The 20039-nt window shown below is 41.5% G+C and overlaps 2 protein-coding genes across 4 annotated transcripts in view; one reads left to right on the forward strand and one right to left on the reverse strand.

The window, feature by feature from the left end:
* Positions 1-20039, forward strand: part of LOC132378840 (casein kinase I-like) — a 240123-nt gene that overhangs the window by 96709 nt on the left and 123375 nt on the right. The gene's annotated exons all lie outside the window — the stretch shown is intronic.
* Positions 7634-10657, reverse strand: LOC132378839 (uncharacterized). Its single transcript, XM_059946090.1, has 2 exons — positions 10393-10657; positions 7634-10114 (listed from the first exon to the last, which is right to left on the reverse strand). The coding sequence occupies exon 2, from the start codon at positions 9945-9947 to the stop codon at positions 8250-8252; it is 1698 nt and encodes a 565-aa protein (XP_059802073.1). The 5' UTR covers positions 9948-10114; positions 10393-10657; the 3' UTR covers positions 7634-8249.

The raw sequence follows: 20039 nt of genomic DNA on the forward strand, positions 1-20039 counted from the left end.
CACGGCAGCTAACCCGCTGCTCCTGATGTTCCGTGTTCTCCTGTGACGCCTCTGTCGGGGCACCAGCCTTGAAGCAGCCCATCTGCAGAACCATGAAAATCTGGAACCCTGAAGGCACACTAATCTTCCAGGCCGCGTCCTTGGGATATCAAAAAACGGCCGGTCGTGAAGCTCTGAGAGCGGGTCCCATTCCCGCAAAAAAACAAAATCAGAGTGTAACTCCAGGTCAGGGGCTTCCCAAAGAACCTTAAAAAGGAAAAGAGATTAACAACAGTGGTGTCATTGACAAATTTATAGATGGTGTTTAACCATAATTTATTTTAATTCCCCTTCAATTTCAAAGTTGCAGCAAATTTTAAAAGACACCTAAGAACTTGTACCCAAATTCTTACTGAATGTTTTTGGAGAGTCATTTAACAACTCTTGCCAGCCAACAACCATTAATTGTGAAGTAAAGAAAGGAAGCAACAAGAAAAACTTTGTACCAGGAAAGTATATAGATAAATGCAGTGAGTGGAGGTTCTGGTTGATTTTGGCCACAGCTCTGTAGTCTCTAGCTTTGATTGATGGTGTGATGACCTAATCTCCATCTTAATGTCTTGAACACCTTTTGCCACTATTACCATCCACTGTAAAATTGACTCATTCTGCTCTCTTTGGATACTTGTGCATGTGATTTCTGTTGTCTTTTCTATAGTAAGTCGTGGACTTTAAAGATGAAAGATTGGCTTTATTTGTCATAATGTACATTGAAACAGTGAAATACGTTGTGCTGGGGGCAGACAAGAGTTGCCATGCTTCCTGTGCCAACATAACTTGCCCACAATTTACTCACCCTAATGGTATGTCTTTGTAATGTGGGAGGAAGCCAGAGCGCTTGGTGAAAACCCACATGGTCACTGGGAGAGCATACAAACTCCTTACAGACAGCAGTGGGGAATAGAACCTCAATAACAGCCGCTGTAATAGTGTTGTGGTAATCGCGACACTACCGTGCCGATCCCTAGTCTTGCCAGCCAAAGGCGGGGCACCTGTTGTGATGTAAAGAATGGAAGAAGACCTCTGTACAGTCTGTGTAATATGCAGGATATCCAGTACAGCAACTTAATGTTCAACTTGTACAAGTGCCTCTGATATTGCAGCATTTGCTCCATAATTCATTGAAGCAGCAGCTTACGTTATGGCACTCTCTGTTGAGCTTGGTTAAGCAGAGTCCGAATCTGAAGCAAGATGTACTATTGAGCAAAAGCTTATTATCCAGATCAAAGCAAGTTCATGCTCCTGGTGTTATTGATATTTGCACTAAAGCACCAACTTCATCCTCACAATTACAAGCCATTTAAGTCTGTGATCCAGAGGTGAATGGGTGATGTACTAATTTGCTGCAGCCTTTCATTTTAAGTGTAATGTATTGAATGAGAACTGTTATGAAATTGTGCCCGAGCTTGTGCTGCCTTGCATGCAGAGCAGAGCAGTATAAAAATCAAGTGAATTATTTTCTTCTTGTTGACAAAGGAGAAAATAAAATGCAGAGCTCCTCTCTTTCATATTGATTAAAGTTGCTAGAACTTCCAGAAGCATTGATTGCCCACTAGTTACTGCCATTGTGTATCAGCCTTTGACTTCTGTCAAGTGTTCACCCTCTACACTTCCAGCAGGGATCTCTGGAAGGTTTTTTAGTCAAATCAATTGCATCAAGGCTTGACAGATGAACCAGTAGAATTTTGATCTTCAATATCGTATTTCAATTCCAATTATAAGATGGCAAAATATAGGCGAACACATTTGGCAATGCACTGAGGCGTGATCAGAGTGTATGTAGTTGGTTAGATGAGGTATTGGTATGTTATGTAGGACTAGATGTTAATATCCTTTATTCGCACTCCTGAGACATGCTGCCTAGACTCTGCGGGGTGGCCAAGTGAGTGGTGGAATCTTCTGGGTTATCAAGTGGGCTCCCTCTTTCCTCAGTGTTTCGCTGATGGGCCCTTGACACTTCCAGAGGGTTCAGCAGCGAATCCTGGCGTCCCAGGCTCATCCCCTGGATGCCATTCACTCACTTGGGGGCCCAGATGGAATCCTTTCTCTTCATCCAGAGCCACTGACGACTACCCTTTTCAGCAGCTCTGGAGAAGACTTTAACTGCTTGTCGGTGTGTCTTCCCTTGCACTCCCAACTCCCGGAGTAGCCTTGATGTTGATGTGGCTACAAATCCTCTGCTGCCTACTTCGTCCAGTCGCACCCTTGCTTTCCAGCCACGTTGCTGCGCATCCGCTGCGAGCTCAGTGTACCTCAGCTTCTTGCGCTTGTGGGCCTCCTCCACTGCATCCTCCCGGGGCACTGTAAGTTAGATGATGTAAATGAGATGGAGTGAGGCCGACCATAGCACAAGGTCTGGTCTGAGGTTGGTTTCCATGACTTCAGTTCGGAAGCAGTGCCTCTGGCCTAAGTCTGGTCTTGATGTGATGAGTCTGGCTTGATCCTTGCCTTCCCAGACAAATGCTGTTAATGGCCAGCGGGATGAAGGGGGAGGGAGAGTGTTGACGCTCGTCTGCTGACTTTCCAGCACCGCTGCAAGACACCATAACACCTGGTTGTGCCACCAGGTATATCGGCCTTGACTGAGGCTGGTCTTGCAGCCCATCAGAATGTGTTTTAGTGTTGCTGAAGTCAGGCAGAGGGAGCACGTGGGGTCCTCTCCATTCCATTGGTTGAGATTCATGGGAGATGGCAAGACATCATAGGCAGCCCTGATGGTGAAGCTCGCTCTGAATGTCTGCATCTCCCACAACTCTCTCCAGGAGATCTTTCCTTTCTCCAGTCCCTCCGAGCTCATCCATTGCCCTTGTCTTGCCTGAGCGACGGGCTTTGTGCACCATCCGACGTCTTGCTGACGTACCTCCTGCGTCACGGGCCTGTGTCTCTGAGACGGAGCAGCCTTGTTCCAAGCTGGTGTACTGTCCCCAAAGCCGAGACTGCTCCTCCCTTGCCCACGATGTCCCTGTGCTTGAGTGCTGCCTTTGCTTGCTTGGTTGCTTCTGATGGAGTCCATTTCCTCCCAGTATCCAGCATGAGGGCAGCTTGTGCTACAAATGGATTACTTGCCTCTGTCAACGTCATCTCCGGTCTTACTTTGGTGCACTTGTACTCCTCTGAAAGACTGGAAATAGGTAGCTCTAGGACTCCTTTGCCATAGAGCCCTATGCTGCTGAGGCCCCTGGGAAGACCAAGCCACTCTTTACATATGAGCTGATCAGTCTCTCCAGCTTTTCCACCTTCGAGATTGGAACTTCATACAGGGTTAGTGGCCATATGAGGCATGGAAGGAGCCCGAATTGCATACATCAGAGCTTCAACTTGCCAGGGAGCGTGGTTCTGTCCATGCTCTTGAGACCACTGATGGCATCCTCCCTGAGCTGATCTACCTGCTCTGTGTCTTTGAGGGAATTAAAGCCCTTCCTGTCTGGCTGGGTGATTGAAAAATGATAACATGATAATATTTGAAGATCTGCCCTGATACGGTGGCCAGTATTTTCTCATTGACCAACATTACTAAAGCACCAACTTTGGTCATTATCACATTCTTTTTTATGTGGCACCATGCTGAGTCCTAATTGGCTGCAACCGTCCTTCCACTACAGTTAGTTACATCTCCAGAGTACTCAAGGGCATCCAGAAACATTGAAAAAAGCAACAAAAATGCCAGACTTTGTTGTCTGCAGTGAAATGGCGTGTTTGAATTTTTGTTGCCTTGAAGATAGCAGGTATTGATTTTGACACGAGATTCTACAGATGCTGAAAACCTTAAATAATACGTACAAAAATGCTGGAGGAACTCAGCAAATCAAGCAGCATCTATGGAAGCAAATACACAAGTTTCTGGCTTCTGCTCCTTCAGTATAAATTGCCCCTTAATTAAACTAGGATCAAATCCAGGGATTGCTGGGCAATGTGGCTTGAAGGGCCTATTCCATGCTGTATCTCAATTAAAAAAAAGATCAACCATCATGGGATGGCAGAGCACACTTGATGGGCTGAATGGCCCAATTTTGCTCAAGACAGATTGGACAATTTGTCTACTGAGGCTGTAGGGGTGGAACTAAGGAGTAAGAAAGAGGGGACCATGTTAATGGGATTACAGTATATTGTAGATCACCCACTAGTCAGTAGAAGAGCAAACTCGCTCCTACTCATGCCCTTCTACAGATGCACAGTGGAGAGCTGCGTCATTGCATGGCCCAGAAACTGTACTGCAAAGGACAGGACAGGAAGGCTCTACAACAGGTAGTCAAAACTGCCCAATGCTTCACCCACCTTCAAGGACGTATATACAAAAAGGTGCTGGAAAAGGGCAGGTAACATCATGAAGGATCCATCCACCCTGCTCATGGACTTTTTATCCCATACTCATCAGAAAGGCTACGTAGCATCCATACCAGGACCTCCAGGCTCAAAAGCAGCCATTTTCTCCAAGCAGTAAAGCTGAATAACAACTCTATCCACTAAACCCCTCCCCAACACCCCACATCACCATATCATTTTCTGTCGGTCACCTTATGTACAGACACTCATATGTCACTTGATGTACATACTATCAACCTATATATATAAGCTATCTTATGTACTTATTTATTGTGTTTTTTATAATTGTTCTTTATCTTATTATGTTTCCTTTTGCCCTGTACCAGCTCTGGAGTAACAAGTACTTTGTCCTGCATACTTGTGTACTGGAAATGACATTAAACAGTCATGAATCTTGAAATTTGTAGAGAGATCACAGTTGCAAGAGACAAAGTTGTGATAATAGGTGATTATTAGCTTTTCACATATTGACTGGGACTCTGCTACTGTAAAAAGGCTGGATGGCATAGTTTGTCAGATCTGTTCAAGAAAGTTTCCTTAATCATTACATAGAGGTCTTGCCTAGTGAGGGTGCATTACTGGATATCCTATTAGAGAATGAGAGAGCAGGTGACTGAAGTTTGTGTCGGGGAACACCTTATATCTAGTGATCATAATGCCATTAGTTTTAATTATGAAGAAGTATTTGTCTGGTCCTCAGGTTGAGATCGATTCAAAATTAGAGAAAGGCTGATTTTGAGAAAGGGCCTGGCAAGTGTAAATTGGGACAGGTTTTCTGGCAAAGATGTGCTTGCTAAGTGGGAGGCTTTCAAAAGTGAAAAATTGAGAGGGTAGAGTTTGTATATTCCTGTCAGAATAAAATGCAAGAAGAACAGCTTCAGGCGATCTTAGTTTTTGATCTTGTTGGAAAAAAAACTCACATGAAATCTTGGCTAGAGTTTGCCAGAAGGCATGTGGGAGACTCTGAAGTCAGCAGGAAGAAGGTTCTGTGGTCTGATGAAACCAAAATTGAGATTTTTTAGCCATCAGACTAAATGCTAAGTTTGACGCAAGCCAAACACTACACGTCAAAAACACACTATCCCTACCATGAAGCACGGTAGTGTCTGCATCGTGTTGTGGGGATGCTTCACGGCCACAGGCCCTGGAAGGCTTGTGAAGATAGAGGATCAAATGAGTGCAGCAGAATACAGGGAAATCCTGGAGGAAAACCTGATGCAGTCTGCAAGAGACCTACGACTTGAGAGAAGATTTATTTTCCAACGAGACAATGACTCCAAGCATAATGCAATGCTACACAGGAATGCCTTAAACACAACAAAGTTAATGTTCTGGAGAAGCCAAGTCAGAGTCCAGACCTTAATCCAATTGAGAATTTGTGGCTGGACTTGAAAAGGGCTGTTCACTCACAATGCCCATGCAATCTGACAGAGCTTGAGCAGTTTTGTAAAGAAGAAAGGGGAAAAATTGCGGTGTCCATATGTGCAAAGCTGATAGAGACTCAAGGCTGTAATTGCTGCCCAAGGTGCATCTACTAAATACTGATTAAGGGACTTGTGCAATTGATTATTTTGTGTTTAATAATTGTAATAAATTTAGCCTAATTGTAGAAATTTGTGTTCACTTTGACACGGAAGAGTCTTTTCTGTTGATCAGTTTCAAAAAAGCCAAATTAAATCCATTGTGATTCAATGGTGTAAAACAATAAAACGTAAGAACTTCCAAGGGGAGTGAATACTTTTTATAGGCACTGTATATCTTTCCTGTAGGTAGGTAACCAGAATTGTGCACAATACTCCAAATTAGGCCTCAACAACGTCTGAGACAACTTCAGTTTAACATCCCAACTCCTCTACTCAGTACTTTAATTTTTGAAAGCCAATGTGCCAGAAGTTATCTTTCCAACTCTGTCTGCCTGTGATACCACATTCAAGAAACTATGGATTTGCATTTCCAGGTCCCTCTGTAGAATAGGTGGGATGTTGTGCTGGATAAGGATATTTGGACTCTGCCACCGCATATAGATAAGTTGAGTGAATGGCTGGAAACTTGGCAAATGGAGTTTAATGTGGGAAGGTATGAGATCTTGATTAGAGGAATCAAAAGGTAGATCTAAATGGAAGAGATTGCAAATGAGTGGAGTACAGAAGGATCCCGGTGCTCTTGTACATAAAACACAGCAGGTTAGTGTGCAGCTGTAGCAAGTACTTGAGAAGGCAGATGGCATATTGGCATTTATTACAAAGGGCATGGAGTTTAGAGATAGACAGCAAGAATCCATGGCACTGGTGAGGCCACACCAGGAGTACTGTGCAATTTTAGTCACCCTATTTAAGAAACTATACTGTAATTGGAGGCTGTATTGAAGAGATTGTGTCAGTTAATTACTCTGGTAAGAGAGTTGGCCTATATATGAAGGTGGCTGTATTTGAAGTTAGAGCTGTATTATTTTTAGTTTAAAAGAATGAAGGCTGTTTTTATTGAAATGTAGAATAATATTGCCAGTTGCTCTTTTAAACTTCAAATAATACAGGGTAGATGTTGAGATGCTTCCACTAGTGAGGGTGTTAGCAGACACATATGGCATAAAACTTTTCTGAGAGCAGTTAATCTCTGGAATTCTCTACCCCACAGGTTGTGGAGGCTGAATCAGTCCAGATATTTGAAGAAGGGGTAGATAACTGTTTGAAAGATTAGGGAATTAAGGGTGATGTGGTACTGGCACAGAAAAAAGAGAGTCATGATCATATTGAATGGTGGGCCAGGCTCGAAAGGTTAGCTGACCTCGTCTTACTGCAATATTTTCTGATATTCTTTCATACAAGATCTGATTTGATGTTCATTAGGTACTTGACAACTGGATGACAACTTGTTGAAGATGCATTGAAAATCTTCGCTGTTGTTTATCCAGATAATTTTAACCAATTGCAATATGGCACTGAGTTTAAGTTGCCACATCTATATAAAATCTGAGTTTGTACATCTGTTCCTCTAAATACCAAGCATGCATTTTAATATGTTAGTTGTGATGGCTGAACAAATGCTTTGTGTTGTAGCTGCCAGTCTGTGGGGTGTATTATCATTTATAAAAGCACTTCTTGTTAATCCTAAATATCAGGGATTAGTCAGGAGTAATGGAATTATGTGGATAGTCAGTGTCACATTCTCCTTCGGGTGTAACGAAACGCCGAATTTAACGTCCGGATAAACCACAGTTAATAAGAACCAGATCGCAGTAAGATTAACCATTTACTGTTCACTCTTCACATTAACATATGGTGAAAACTGTTGATAAAACAATACAAGATTGATACAGTATTTGTTCCTTCCTTAATATCACATTTCAAGTGTAAATACTTGCAAAGGTGACTATAACTACATTACACTAAGGTGCAGTATACAGGGAGAGTTTACCTGCTCCATTGACTACTTTAAATACACTTCCATGCAAACTATCCGCGACTCTTTAACTAACGAAAGCATAAACATTATCTACCGACGTTACCTCTAACAGGATCACTATTAATATCTTAGTTCAATATATCGATTATCTATTAACTTACAGCGTTGCTCTCACTGTGATTTCTCATGCCTGCAAAACTGCTTGTGCTCAGGTGAGCCTCGTGGAAAGCCCCCACCCTCGCGCTAATTTCAAACCGGTGTTTTCCCACAAGACGCGGCGAAACCGGATGTGACGTCATCGCATGCCGATATATTTTACATGCAATGAATACACTTTAAACACTTCTAATTCTAACTAGAAAATACTATTGAATGAATTACTAAGCGAAAATATTATAAACTAAATAACTGTCGTAAAGACAGCACACTCCCCGCTTGACCTTCGTAAGGTCACAATGAGCAGAGTACAAAACTTAGTCTCTTAATCAGTCATTGGGTAGAAGTAGAATAACTTCTGTAACTGGCCCTTGGTAAATTTTCACATCGCCTTGGTCGGTAGTCTTCAATTCGATCTTCCTGACATGTCCATCCCCGCTAGGGAATGTAGCAGTGATTCTGGCCGTTGGCCAGCTGTTGCGAGCGGCTTGCTTGTCCCTGAGCAGGACTAAGTCTTCAACTTGAAGATTCCTTCGGGGTTCTGTCCACTTTTGTCTCTGTTGCAACAAAGGTAGATATTTTTGTCTCCAGCGAGGCCAGAACTGATTTGCCAGAGCCTGGACTTGTCTCCATTGCTTTGTGTACAAATCCTTGTCTGAGAAGTCTCCTGGTGGAGGAGGTGCTCCTGCCTTCTGCGTAAGGAGCGTTGATGGCGAAAGTATAAAGGGGTTTTCTGGGTCAGAAGACACAGGTAGGAATGATTGTGCGTTTATAATGGCTGTGACCTCTGCCATTAGGGTGCACAGTACCTCGTGGGCCAATCGGGTGCGTTGCTGTATCTCAGGTTTCCTTTTCCAGGTTTTCCGTAAGGACGTGAACCGTTTGACTGCCTGCTCTTTGTTATCTGGTGAGCACTGGCGTGGTTCTCTGATTGGCAATGGGGCAACCCCATTATTTGCTTCATCTCTGAAGACCTTGGTGTCTTTGGGTTTTAAAGAAATGGTATCTTGAGCTGATTGTGCAAGTTTGTTTCCGTGCTCGGTTTGAACGAAAACTGACTGACCTAGCGTCTCGTCGGTTACTTTACGCTTGGTAATGTCTTGTTGTGCTTCTTTAGGGTACACCTCAGTGAGGCAGATCTCGGAACAAGAACGGCTTGACTGAGTTTGACCGCAAACTTCTGTACAGTTCGAGCTGACAATTGTTGTCCTGGAGTGAACCTCTCCCTCCCCGCCGTCCTGTTGTGGGGGTGAAGGAGCGTTGTCGGTTCTTTCATTCTTGACTTCATCACGGAGCCGTGAGGGTAAATTTCCTTCCTCGTATGGATGTGATGCAACCGTGACTCTCTGAGGTTCCTCGTAGCTGGGGAAGTTATCGAATACGTATGGAGAGGGGAGACGAGCCTGCCTGTCTATTTGAGATTGTACATAGTCGCTTGTGCGTTCCAGTCTGGTCCTTTCTAAAGTAGATCTTGCTGCGGTCAGATCACGCGACCCTTCAGCTTGTTCTATGTACTTTGCTTCCACCCTGGCAGCTTCTCTTTCTCCTTCTAGCTGCAGCACATGCAACTCTGTCGATATTTTTGTCATTTCCAACTGGATTTCGGCTTCTCTGGCGGCCTCTTCTCTTTGTCTGGCAGCCTTTTCTTTCTGGATTTCGGCTTCTCTGGTGGTCAGTTTCATTTTCCAAACTGCTTCTTGTCTGGCGTAACGCAGTAGCACCTTGGCGGCTTCTGCCTTTCTGGCGGCCCTTTCGGCTTCTCTGGCAGCCAGTTTAATTTTCAAAACTGCTTCTTGTTTGGCGTAATGCAGTCGCACCTTGGCGGCTTCTGCCTTGGCTCTTGCCTGTGCGGACTTACTTGATGTCGTTCTACTGCCCTTGTCGCTGGGCGCCATCGACTTGATCCCGGATCGAGCTGACATTGCAGCACTTGGAACACCTGATAACGCCTGGGTGGGCTTACTTGATGTCGGTTTACTGCCCTTGTCGCTGGGCGGCGTCGACTTGATGCTGGATTGAGCTGACATTGCAGCACTTGAAACACCTGATAATGCCGCTTTTTCACTGTCACGTTCTCCTTCGGGTGTAACGAAACGCCGAATTTAACGTCCGGATAAACCACAGTTAATAAGAACCAGATCGCAGTAAGATTAACCATTTACTGTTCACTCTTCACATTAACATATGGTGAAAACTGTTGATAAAACAATACAAGATTGATACAGTATTTGTTCCTTCCTTAATATCACATTTCAAGTGTAAATACTTGCAAAGGTGACTATAACTACATTACACTAAGGTGCAGTATACAGGGAGAGTTTACCTGCTCCATTGACTACTTTAAATACACTTCCATGCAAACTATCCGCGACTCTTTAACTAACGAAAGCATAAACATTATCTACCGACGTTACCTCTAACAGGATCACTATTAATATCTTAGTTCAATATATCGATTATCTATTAACTTACAGCGTTGCTCTCACTGTGATTTCTCATGCCTGCAAAACTGCTTGTGCTCAGGTGAGCCTCGTGGAAAGCCCCCACCCTCGCGCTAATTTCAAACCGGTGTTTTCCCACAAGACGCGGCGAAACCGGATGTGACGTCATCGCATGCCGATATATTTTACATGCAATGAATACACTTTAAACACTTCTAATTCTAACTAGAAAATACTATTGAATGAATTACTAAGCGAAAATATTATAAACTAAATAACTGTCGTAAAGACAGCACAGTCAGAATTATATAGAAGTGAGAGCCAGTCTTCCAAACCTGTTGGAATGCAAATGACAAGCGGTAATCAGTTTTTAAATTAAAAAAGGCAGCTATGTAAACAAACAGTCCTGTCTGCAGAGCGTGGGCTCACAGTAGGAGACTGGCTGCTTAAAAATATGGTTTGTAAACTGACATGGTCTCACATTCATCAGCAAAAGGTAAGACAATGGACTATGTTAATCAATGCACAAAAAGCCAGATGTCAGATGCCTGCAGTTGAATTACTTTGTGACTGAGATCAATGAGCCAGCACTTGTATCAAAATCATTTGGCATCTTGGCTTCTGGTTGGGTGTAGACAATGGTCCTTACACCACAGAAGAAAAACACCAGGCAATAACTTAGCTATGTTGTGTGGGAGTAGAATGAGTATGATGTGAGGGTAATTTTGTAACATTGACATATAATACCAAAGGTTCACAATGGTAATTTCTCACAATTTTAGTTCCTAATCCTTGATCAGGTTGCCATAATGGAGGGCAGCTGTTGAAGAATTGTGAATTTCCCCAATATCCATTCTTAATGTAGATGATAGATTATTTACCTCCATCATGGTCAAATGATTAGAGGAGTTTCTACCCATACTGATATGTAACGATCAGACAGGTTTTATACGACAACGCCAAGCACAAGACAATATACGAAGGACACTTCACATTATGGATCATATACAAAAAAATAAAATCCAAACAATAGTGATAAGTGTGGACGCTGAAAAAGCATTTGATTTGGTTAATTGGAATTTTCTTTACAGAGTTTTACATAGATTTGGTTTCCAAGACACAATTATTAGAACTATACAGACACTGTATGACAATCCTACTGCTAGGATTAAAATCAATGGATATTTATCAAATAGTCTTACCCTAGAAAGGGGCACGAGACAGGGTTGTGCATGGTCACCGCTACTCTTCGTGTTATAACTGGAACCATTAGCTCAGTACATTAGACAAAATGAAGATATCAGGGGAATTACTATTAAAGGGACAGAGCATAAATTGGCTTGTTATGGGGATGACATTTTGATCTATCTAGGGCGGGGGTCGGCAACCTGCGGCTCCCGAGCCATTTGTGGCTCTTTCACCTCTGTGCTGCGGCTCCCTGTGGCTTTGGGAAATAATTGGTCAGTATTTAATTAAAATGTATTTTATGTTAGTTTGTTAGCTTTTGAAATGTAATTATGGTGATCTTGTACAACCTAAGTGTAGCGACACATTTCCTGCCACATCCGAAACGGCTCACAATTAGCCAGCATTCCGGCTAAGGGAGATAGCCTACGGGGGTTTGTGAGTACGCGTCTTTTGCAGCATCTGCGTCCATGGGGGGCTGGGTTGAGGGAGGCTTAAAAGCAAGGCTGTTTAGTTCGAATAAAGCTATCTTTGACTGCAGTTTACTGACACCGCTACAACGTGTTTTTATCGCTGGCTGTCCAGACGGAAGGTGCTGAAACGCTTTGTCGCGTGTCTGGAAGAAGTGAAAACTTTCCTGGGCAGCAAAGGGCTCACCTTTCCTGAGCTGGAACAGCCAGAGTGGCTGGAAAAGCTACACTTCATGGTAGACATGACAGCGCACCTGAACACGCTGAACACAGCTCTTCAGGGGAAAGGACGTACAGCCCTGCACATGTTGGAGGATGTTTTGGCATTCGAGCGCAAGTTGACAGTGCTTGCCAGAGATTTACAGAAAGGCACTTTGTCTCACTTCCCCAATTTGAGAGAGTTCAAACAAGGTCACGACATGATAATTTCGGAGTATTTACATTCTGCAATCATCGCAATGCAAACATCGTTTGGGAAACGCTTCTGTGAGTTCAGAGAGGAAAAAAACACATTATCCTTCCCGGTCACTCCCTTAAGCATCGATCCTTCCCTACTGAATACGACTGCATTGGCAGGTGTGAGTCAACCTGATCTTGAGATGGAACTGGCCGACATAGCCGACAAAGACATATGGGTGTCCAAGTTTAGACGCTTGACAGCAGACCTTGAAGATGTTGCCCGTCAGAAGGCCGTTCTTGCTCAGAAACACAAATGGAGTGATATTGAAAACCTCACAGATGACAGCTTGCGATCCTGTGTAAAGATGAAGGTGACATCATACAGCCCTGATGTGCAGACGCTGTGCGCTGAGGTCCAGGAGCAGAAATCCCATTAACCAAGTATGATAAATATTTTAATTGCCTATTATTTTACTTATATTCATATTTTTTCATTGTTCAGTGAAATAGTCCTTTCATTTTTCAGGATGACAGCTGGCTGACGTTATTTTTGGTTTGCTGCTGGCGGAAAATTTAAGTTCGGCGTTTTTCATAAATACAAGAAGGACTCAAATAGACATTGAATATTGAATATATAAAGTAACTTTCAACCCAACGTCTTTTTTTCGGAGTTCAAAATGTTTTTGTTGCATGCAGAAATGTAATTTCGTTTTCTCTGCAGGAGTTCATCAATTTCATAAATGCAACACATTATAGTTTGTTTATACATAGCATAAAGGCAAAAAAAAACGTTGTATGCAGTGTTATTTCATTTTAAATGTCAAACGGGTTTTGCGGCTCCCAGTGTTTTCTTTTCTGTGGGAAACGGGTCCAAGTGGCTCTTTCAGTGGTAAAGGTTGCTGACCCCTGATCTAGGGCAACCAACGTAGTCTTTACCTAAATTGATGCAATCCTTTGAACAATATGGTCAATTATCAGGATACAAGATCAACATAGGTAAAACCCAATTACTTTCATATTACTATAACCCACCAAGAGAAATTGAAAGTAGATACCCCTGGGCATGGCACACAGTGTCTTTCAAATATTTGGGCATCATTATGCCAAAAGATTTGGCAAATTTATCAGAATGTAATTATCAGCCTTTATATAAAAAAAATTAAGGAAGATGTGGCAAGATGGAACCTGATTTCTTTTTTCAGTCTCAGTTCAAGATTGAGTCTATTAAAATGAATATACTGCCCAGACAGTTATATCTATTTCAGACCCTACCAATAGAGATTAATCAAAATCAATTCAATGAATGAAACAAGATGTTATCAAAATATATTTGGCAGGGTAAAAGGCTTAGAGTTCATCTTAAAACTTTGCAATTAGCAAAGGAAAAGGGGGGATGAGGCCTACCTTCTCTTAGAGATTATTATTTTGCAGCACAGTTGAGAGCTGTGATACGTTGGTGCAACCCATCATGTGACACTCAATGGAAAAACTTTGAGGAGCGGGTACTTCCCATCCCCATATGAGCAATTTTGGCTGAAAGGTACATACATACTATTGATAACCCATGAGTAAAATTGACTCTTAAAATATGGAAAACTACTATAAAAGAATATAATCTAGAGGGAGATATTGCAATTCTTAAATGGTATGCATATGACTCTGATTTTACACCAAATAAATTGAATGCTAGATTTAAAGACTGGACAGCTAAAGGAATAACAGTTCTTTGCAACATAATGAAAGAAGGAACACTGTTCAGTTTTGAAGTACTTAAAGGGAAACACTTATTAAAAAAACAAGACTTTTATTGGTATTTACAGATGCGACAATATGTTAATAAGACGCTTAAAAAAGTAACCAAGGCAAGTACATGCTTGATAGAGCTATTTAGAAAAGCATTTAATTCTGATAATGGTAGTAGAATCATTTCAAGCATGTATAAGGGGTTGTCAAATCTTAAAACACATTTTGACTTCATACATTAAAACAAAATGGGAGAAGGAAGGCTAATTATATCAGAGGAAGAATGGACAACAATATGGAGGTATCAATGGAAGTGTACCAGTTCACAGAAATGGAGGGTTGGGATGGAAAAACTTGATAAGATATTTTATTACACCCTCTCAGAAATCGCATCATTATAGTAACCTCCCTGTTTGCTGGAGAAATTGTGGAAATCAAAATGCAAATCATTATCATATTTTTTGGGACTGCCCTGTTATCAAGAACTATTGGAGGGGGATACACAATGCCCTACAAGACATCTTTAATTGTGAAATACCCTTGGAGAGTAAGACCATGTATTTTGGATATATACCTCAAGAATGGTTGAAAAGAAATAAATATTTAATGAATATACTGTTGGTGGCTGGTAAAAAGACTCTTACAAGGAAATGGTTATCACAGGAGAGCCCAACTTTAAATACATGGATGGAAATTACAATGGACGTTTACAAAATGGAGGAGATAACAGCATCTGATAATCATAAGCTGGAACAATTTGATACATATTGGGAAAAATGGTTTAACTACATAGGCCTGATTTTATTCTCACAAATCAATGAATATGTTGTAAAAAAAAGAGACCACTCCCTACTTGTACATTGTTCTTTCCTTTTGCTTGTTTTTTCTTTCCACTCTTTTCTATAAGTGTATACCTCAGATAAATACTTCGCGGAGATTTGTGATATATATGATTATACAAACCCCATTTCCAGAAAAGTTGAGATATTTTCCAAAATGCAATAAAGACAAAAATCTGTGATATGTTATTTCACGTGAACCTTTATTTAACTGACAAAATTACAAAGAAAAGATTTTCAATAGTTTTACTGACCAACTTAATTGTATTTTGTAAATATATACAAATTTAGAATTTGATGGCTGCAACACACTGAACAAAAGTTGGGACAGAGGCATGTTTACCATTGTGTTACATCACCTTTCCTTTTAATAACACTTTTTAATCGTTTAGGAACTGAGGATACTAACTGTAGTAGATTTGCAATTGGAAATCTTGTCCATTCTTGCTTGATACAAGATTTCAGCTGCTCAACAGCCCGTGGTCTCCGTTGTCTGATTCTCCTCTTCATGATACGCCATACATTTTCAATAGGAGATAGATCTGGACTGGCAGCAGGCCAGTCAAGCACACACACTCTGTGTCTACAAAGCCACACTGTTGTAGCCCGTGCAGAATGTGGTCTGGCATTGTCCTGCTGAAATAAACATGGATGTCCCTGGAAGAGACGTCGCCTTGATGGCAACATATGTCTCTCTAAAATCCTAATATACGCCTCAGAGTCAATGGTACCTTCACATACATGCAACTCACCCATGCCGTGGGCACTGATGCACCCCCATACCATCACAGATGCTGGCTTTTGCACCTTTCGCTGATAACAATCAGGATGGTCGTTTTCATCTTTGGCATGGAGAACTCGACGCCCGTTTTTTCCGAAAACTAGCTGAAATGTGGACTCATCTGACCACAGCACACGGTTCCACAGTCTTTCAGTCCATCTGAGATGAGCTCAGGCTCAGAGAACTCGCCGGCATTTCTGCATAGAGTTGATGTATGGCTTCCTCCTTGCGTAATTCAGTTTCAAGGTGCATTTCTGGATGCAGCGACGGACTGTGTTAAGTGACAATGGTTTTCTGAAGTACTCCCGAGCCCAGGTGGCTCTAATTGTCACAGTAGCATGACGGTTTCTTAGGCAGTGCCGCCTGAGGGCTCGACGCTCACGCGCATTCAACAGTGGTTTCCGACCTTGCCCTTTACACGCTGAGATGTCTCTGAATTCTCTGAATCTTTTAACAATATTATGTACTGTAGATGTTGAAAGACCTAAATTCTCTGCAATTTTGCATTGAGAAATGTTTCTTTTGAATTGACTAACAATTCTCTCATGAATTTTAGCACAAAGGGTTGAGCCACAACCCACCCTTGCTTGCAAAGACAGAACCTTTGATGGGTGCTACTTTTATACCCAGTCATGATACCTCACCTATCAATTAGCCTACTTAATGTGGAGTCTTCCAAACTGGTATTACTTGAATATTCTGTGCACTTTTCAATCTTATTTTAATTCTGTCCCAACTTCTGTTGAGTGTGTTGCAGCCATCAAATTCTAAATTTGTGTATATTTACAAAATTCAATTAAGTTGGTCAGTAAAACTATTGAAAAACTTTTCTTTGTACTTTTGTCAGTTAAATAAAGGTTCATGTGAATTAACATATTACAGATTTTTGTTTTTATTGCATTTTGGAAAATATCCCAACTTTTCTGGAAATGGGATTTGTATGATATATATGTACAATGTCTGAAATACATCTCATGGAAATGTTTGATGATGAACTTAAGAATTGTGAATTTCCAAGGGCAGATGCCTGGTGACCCTCTTCCTTAGATTTTTTTTTAAAAACTCATTGGAGCTGAAATGGCCAACGCCCTCAAAATATTCATCAATAGTAATGGCATTGGGAAAGATGATGATTTGGAGAAGCTATGCAAAAATCATTAGTAGTTTCAGTAAAAAGGCATTTTTTAGATGTTTATCAATGGGCATGATCGCTGCAGGTTGTGAGAATAGTTTGAATTTTTGGATATATTCTGCTTTGTGGTATGGACTTGTGCCTGTGGCTTCTGCTTTGAACTTTTGATGTTGGCTGCTAAGGCTTTGTGTGGAGATCTGTTGTCATCTTTGGTGGAATAAGGGGTAAGAACTACTGCTTGAAGCAGGATAGCTTTGATCTCTCACTCAAGGGTTTCAAATTTATTTTTTTTGGATTTGGGAATTACAGGCAAGGCTCTTCCAAATTACACTTGAGGTAGTAATGAACTACCACCTTGAACTGCTATAGTCATCCGCAGAAGGTATTTCCACAATATTATGGTTAGATATTCAAAAGTCAAAGTAAAATTTATTGTTGCCATACACATACTGTGAGATTTATTTTCTTACAGGCATTTACAGAAAACTAGAGGCAAGAGTTGTTTTAAAAAAATCCTTGGAAGTGAACCTGTAGGTCATAGTTTGTAATTATTTCCAGTACTTGGACCCAGGTGGTGGTGCCAGTCAAAATGCAGTTTGATTTGGAGAAGAACAGTGGTGTTCCTCGTGAATCTATCCACTTGATGATGGGGATTATAGGTTTGAGAGGTGGTGTTGGAACAACCTGACTGAGTAATTTGTGGATAATGCACACTGGCTACAGCATGTACTGGCGAAGGGGGGAGTTAATATTTAGGGTGTTGGATGGGGCATCGATCAGTCAGGTTACTTTGCCCTGAATGCTGTTGTGCTTCAGAATTGTTAGAGCCATATTCATCCAGGCAAATTGAGAATATTCCATCAAACCTCTGACTTTTAATTTCTGGATACTGGGTGAGTCATTCTCAGCAGTGTTTTATGGTTGATGTTCTTAAAGTTATTTTGGAAAGAAAATGCAATGTCAACACAAGGAAGGTGACATGGAGATAAAGGATTGAATACAGAGTAAACCTCCCTCTACGTGGACCAATACCTTAAAGAAAGGGGTCCATGGACCCAGGTCGGGAACCCCTGCTCTACACCAAAACATCAGCCATTCACAAATGCAGGGACATGGAGGGGCCAAGGTTTCTGTAAAAACAGTTTCTTCAAAGATTCATTTATTATCAAAGCACGTATCCATATACAACTCTGAAATTTGTCTTCTCCAGATAGCCACAAAGCAAAGAAAGAACCTGAAAGTTGTTCAGAGAGAAACTGCAAACCCACCCCTCCCTGCACAAAAATGAACAGCATCCTGATCATCAACCCCCCACACACAAAATGGAAAAGGAACATCGACCCCTTCCCCCCTCCAAAAACAACCGGTTATACTTGTTTCTAATTGATGATGGCCTGTGGAATAGAAAAGTACGTGATGATATATATAATCTCGACACACTCATTCATTCGCACAGTCTCTCTTTGGATTCTGGTTAATTGGGACACATCAGGACCAGTACAATTTGACCCAATTATGCAGCTGTCCAATTAGCTGAAGTTTCATGAAAATAGTTTAAAATGTATTAAAAATAGCAAACTACCATTTAGCTGAATAAATTTGAGCCACACTGCCTCAGCAACCCTGACAAGCTCAATTAACCTAACCAATCACAGGACAATTTACAATAATGAATTCACCTACTTAAGTACATCTTTGGATCGTGGGAGAAAACCAGAGGACCTGGAGCAAGTTTGCGTATTCGATGGGGAGGTTGTACAGAGGCTTCTTATAGAATGGGTCTGGAATTGAACTCTGAACACTGAAACACAGAGCTATATTAGCATTGTGTTATCCACTATGCTAATGTATTTAAATGCATTACAGAACACTACCAATACTACTATTCTGTAAAACTGTGTATTAGTTTCTAGTAGTTCTCAACAGAGGAATTCATCCAGCGTTTGCTGCAGTTTTCTTTTAATTAACTGTTATGAGCAAAATCAGCCTTTGTACAACGCTTTAGATGCTTGCATCTTCCAAATCTGCACTTTCATTGTAATGTTCTAGATTGTCGATACCTTCAAACTATTCATAATTCCTAACTTGCTTAAGTAGTGAAATTGTTTCATTTTCATTCCCGGCCATTTTTGGCATCTCCAAGCCTGAATTCTTGAGTCTGTGGTGAGCAAAACAGTTTCAGATTGTCTTGCTGTTTATTTCTCACCAACTCTCTGACAAATAACACTTTTTTGAACACAAGCGTACACAACTAGCAATAGTTGTTCGGCAATAGTCTCCTGTCTTAATTAAGCAGCACAGTGTCCCAAATAAATGAAGGGAATCCCAGCTAATTTTCTCAATTAGTTTTTCCTGGTGTCCCAAATAAGCAGCTGCTCCGATTACCAATGGCAGTCCAATTACTGGAATCCACTGTATATGGGAAATATTAATATCGGGGGGAAAATGCAGAATGAAGAAACGAAAGTTGGAGGAAGAAAAAACATTGAACAGAATTGGGACAGTACTTAAAGATTTTAGCTCTGATTTCAGTGGATATAAGAAATCAAAGAAGCTGTTGCTATTTCCCCTCCTACGACCTCTGACATAAGCATACTTATGCACAAGGACTAATGGAGACTTGCAAAAAAGCAATGTTAATTTTTTGCATGGATCTGACAATCAAATTGAGGAAAGAATATCTTTAAGTATCAAGTCTTTTCACCTCTTGCTTCCTACCATCTGGGCATCCAAATAGGTGAAGCAGCAATTCACTTGTACCTCCAGCTAAATGCACAGCATTCAGTGCTCTGCACTTGGAGAGGCTCAGGCCTGGCTGATGCTTTTGTGGAACACCCCTGTGTCTGCAAGGATGGAGCCTGAGCTTTCACTTGCCGGTCATTCTCCATTCCACTTTTACTCTTGTCCACAAACCCCATCTTCCAACTAGGCCTGTTACAGCTATCACAACTCAACAGTGGTTTTCGTGATTTCAGCAAACCAGCCTTTCCAGTTCTGATGAAAGGTCAACAGTGGGAAGTGGAATTAAAGTAGTTGGCCATTGAGTCCCACACTGGAATGTCTGTCCAGCCTCCTCCACTGCCACAATGCAGCCAAGGAGGAGCAACACTTAATATTCCATTTTGGTAG

Source organism: Hypanus sabinus, chromosome 21 (assembly GCF_030144855.1).
Source record: "Hypanus sabinus isolate sHypSab1 chromosome 21, sHypSab1.hap1, whole genome shotgun sequence".
In the NCBI taxonomy this organism is placed as follows: domain Eukaryota; kingdom Metazoa; phylum Chordata; class Chondrichthyes; order Myliobatiformes; family Dasyatidae; genus Hypanus; species Hypanus sabinus.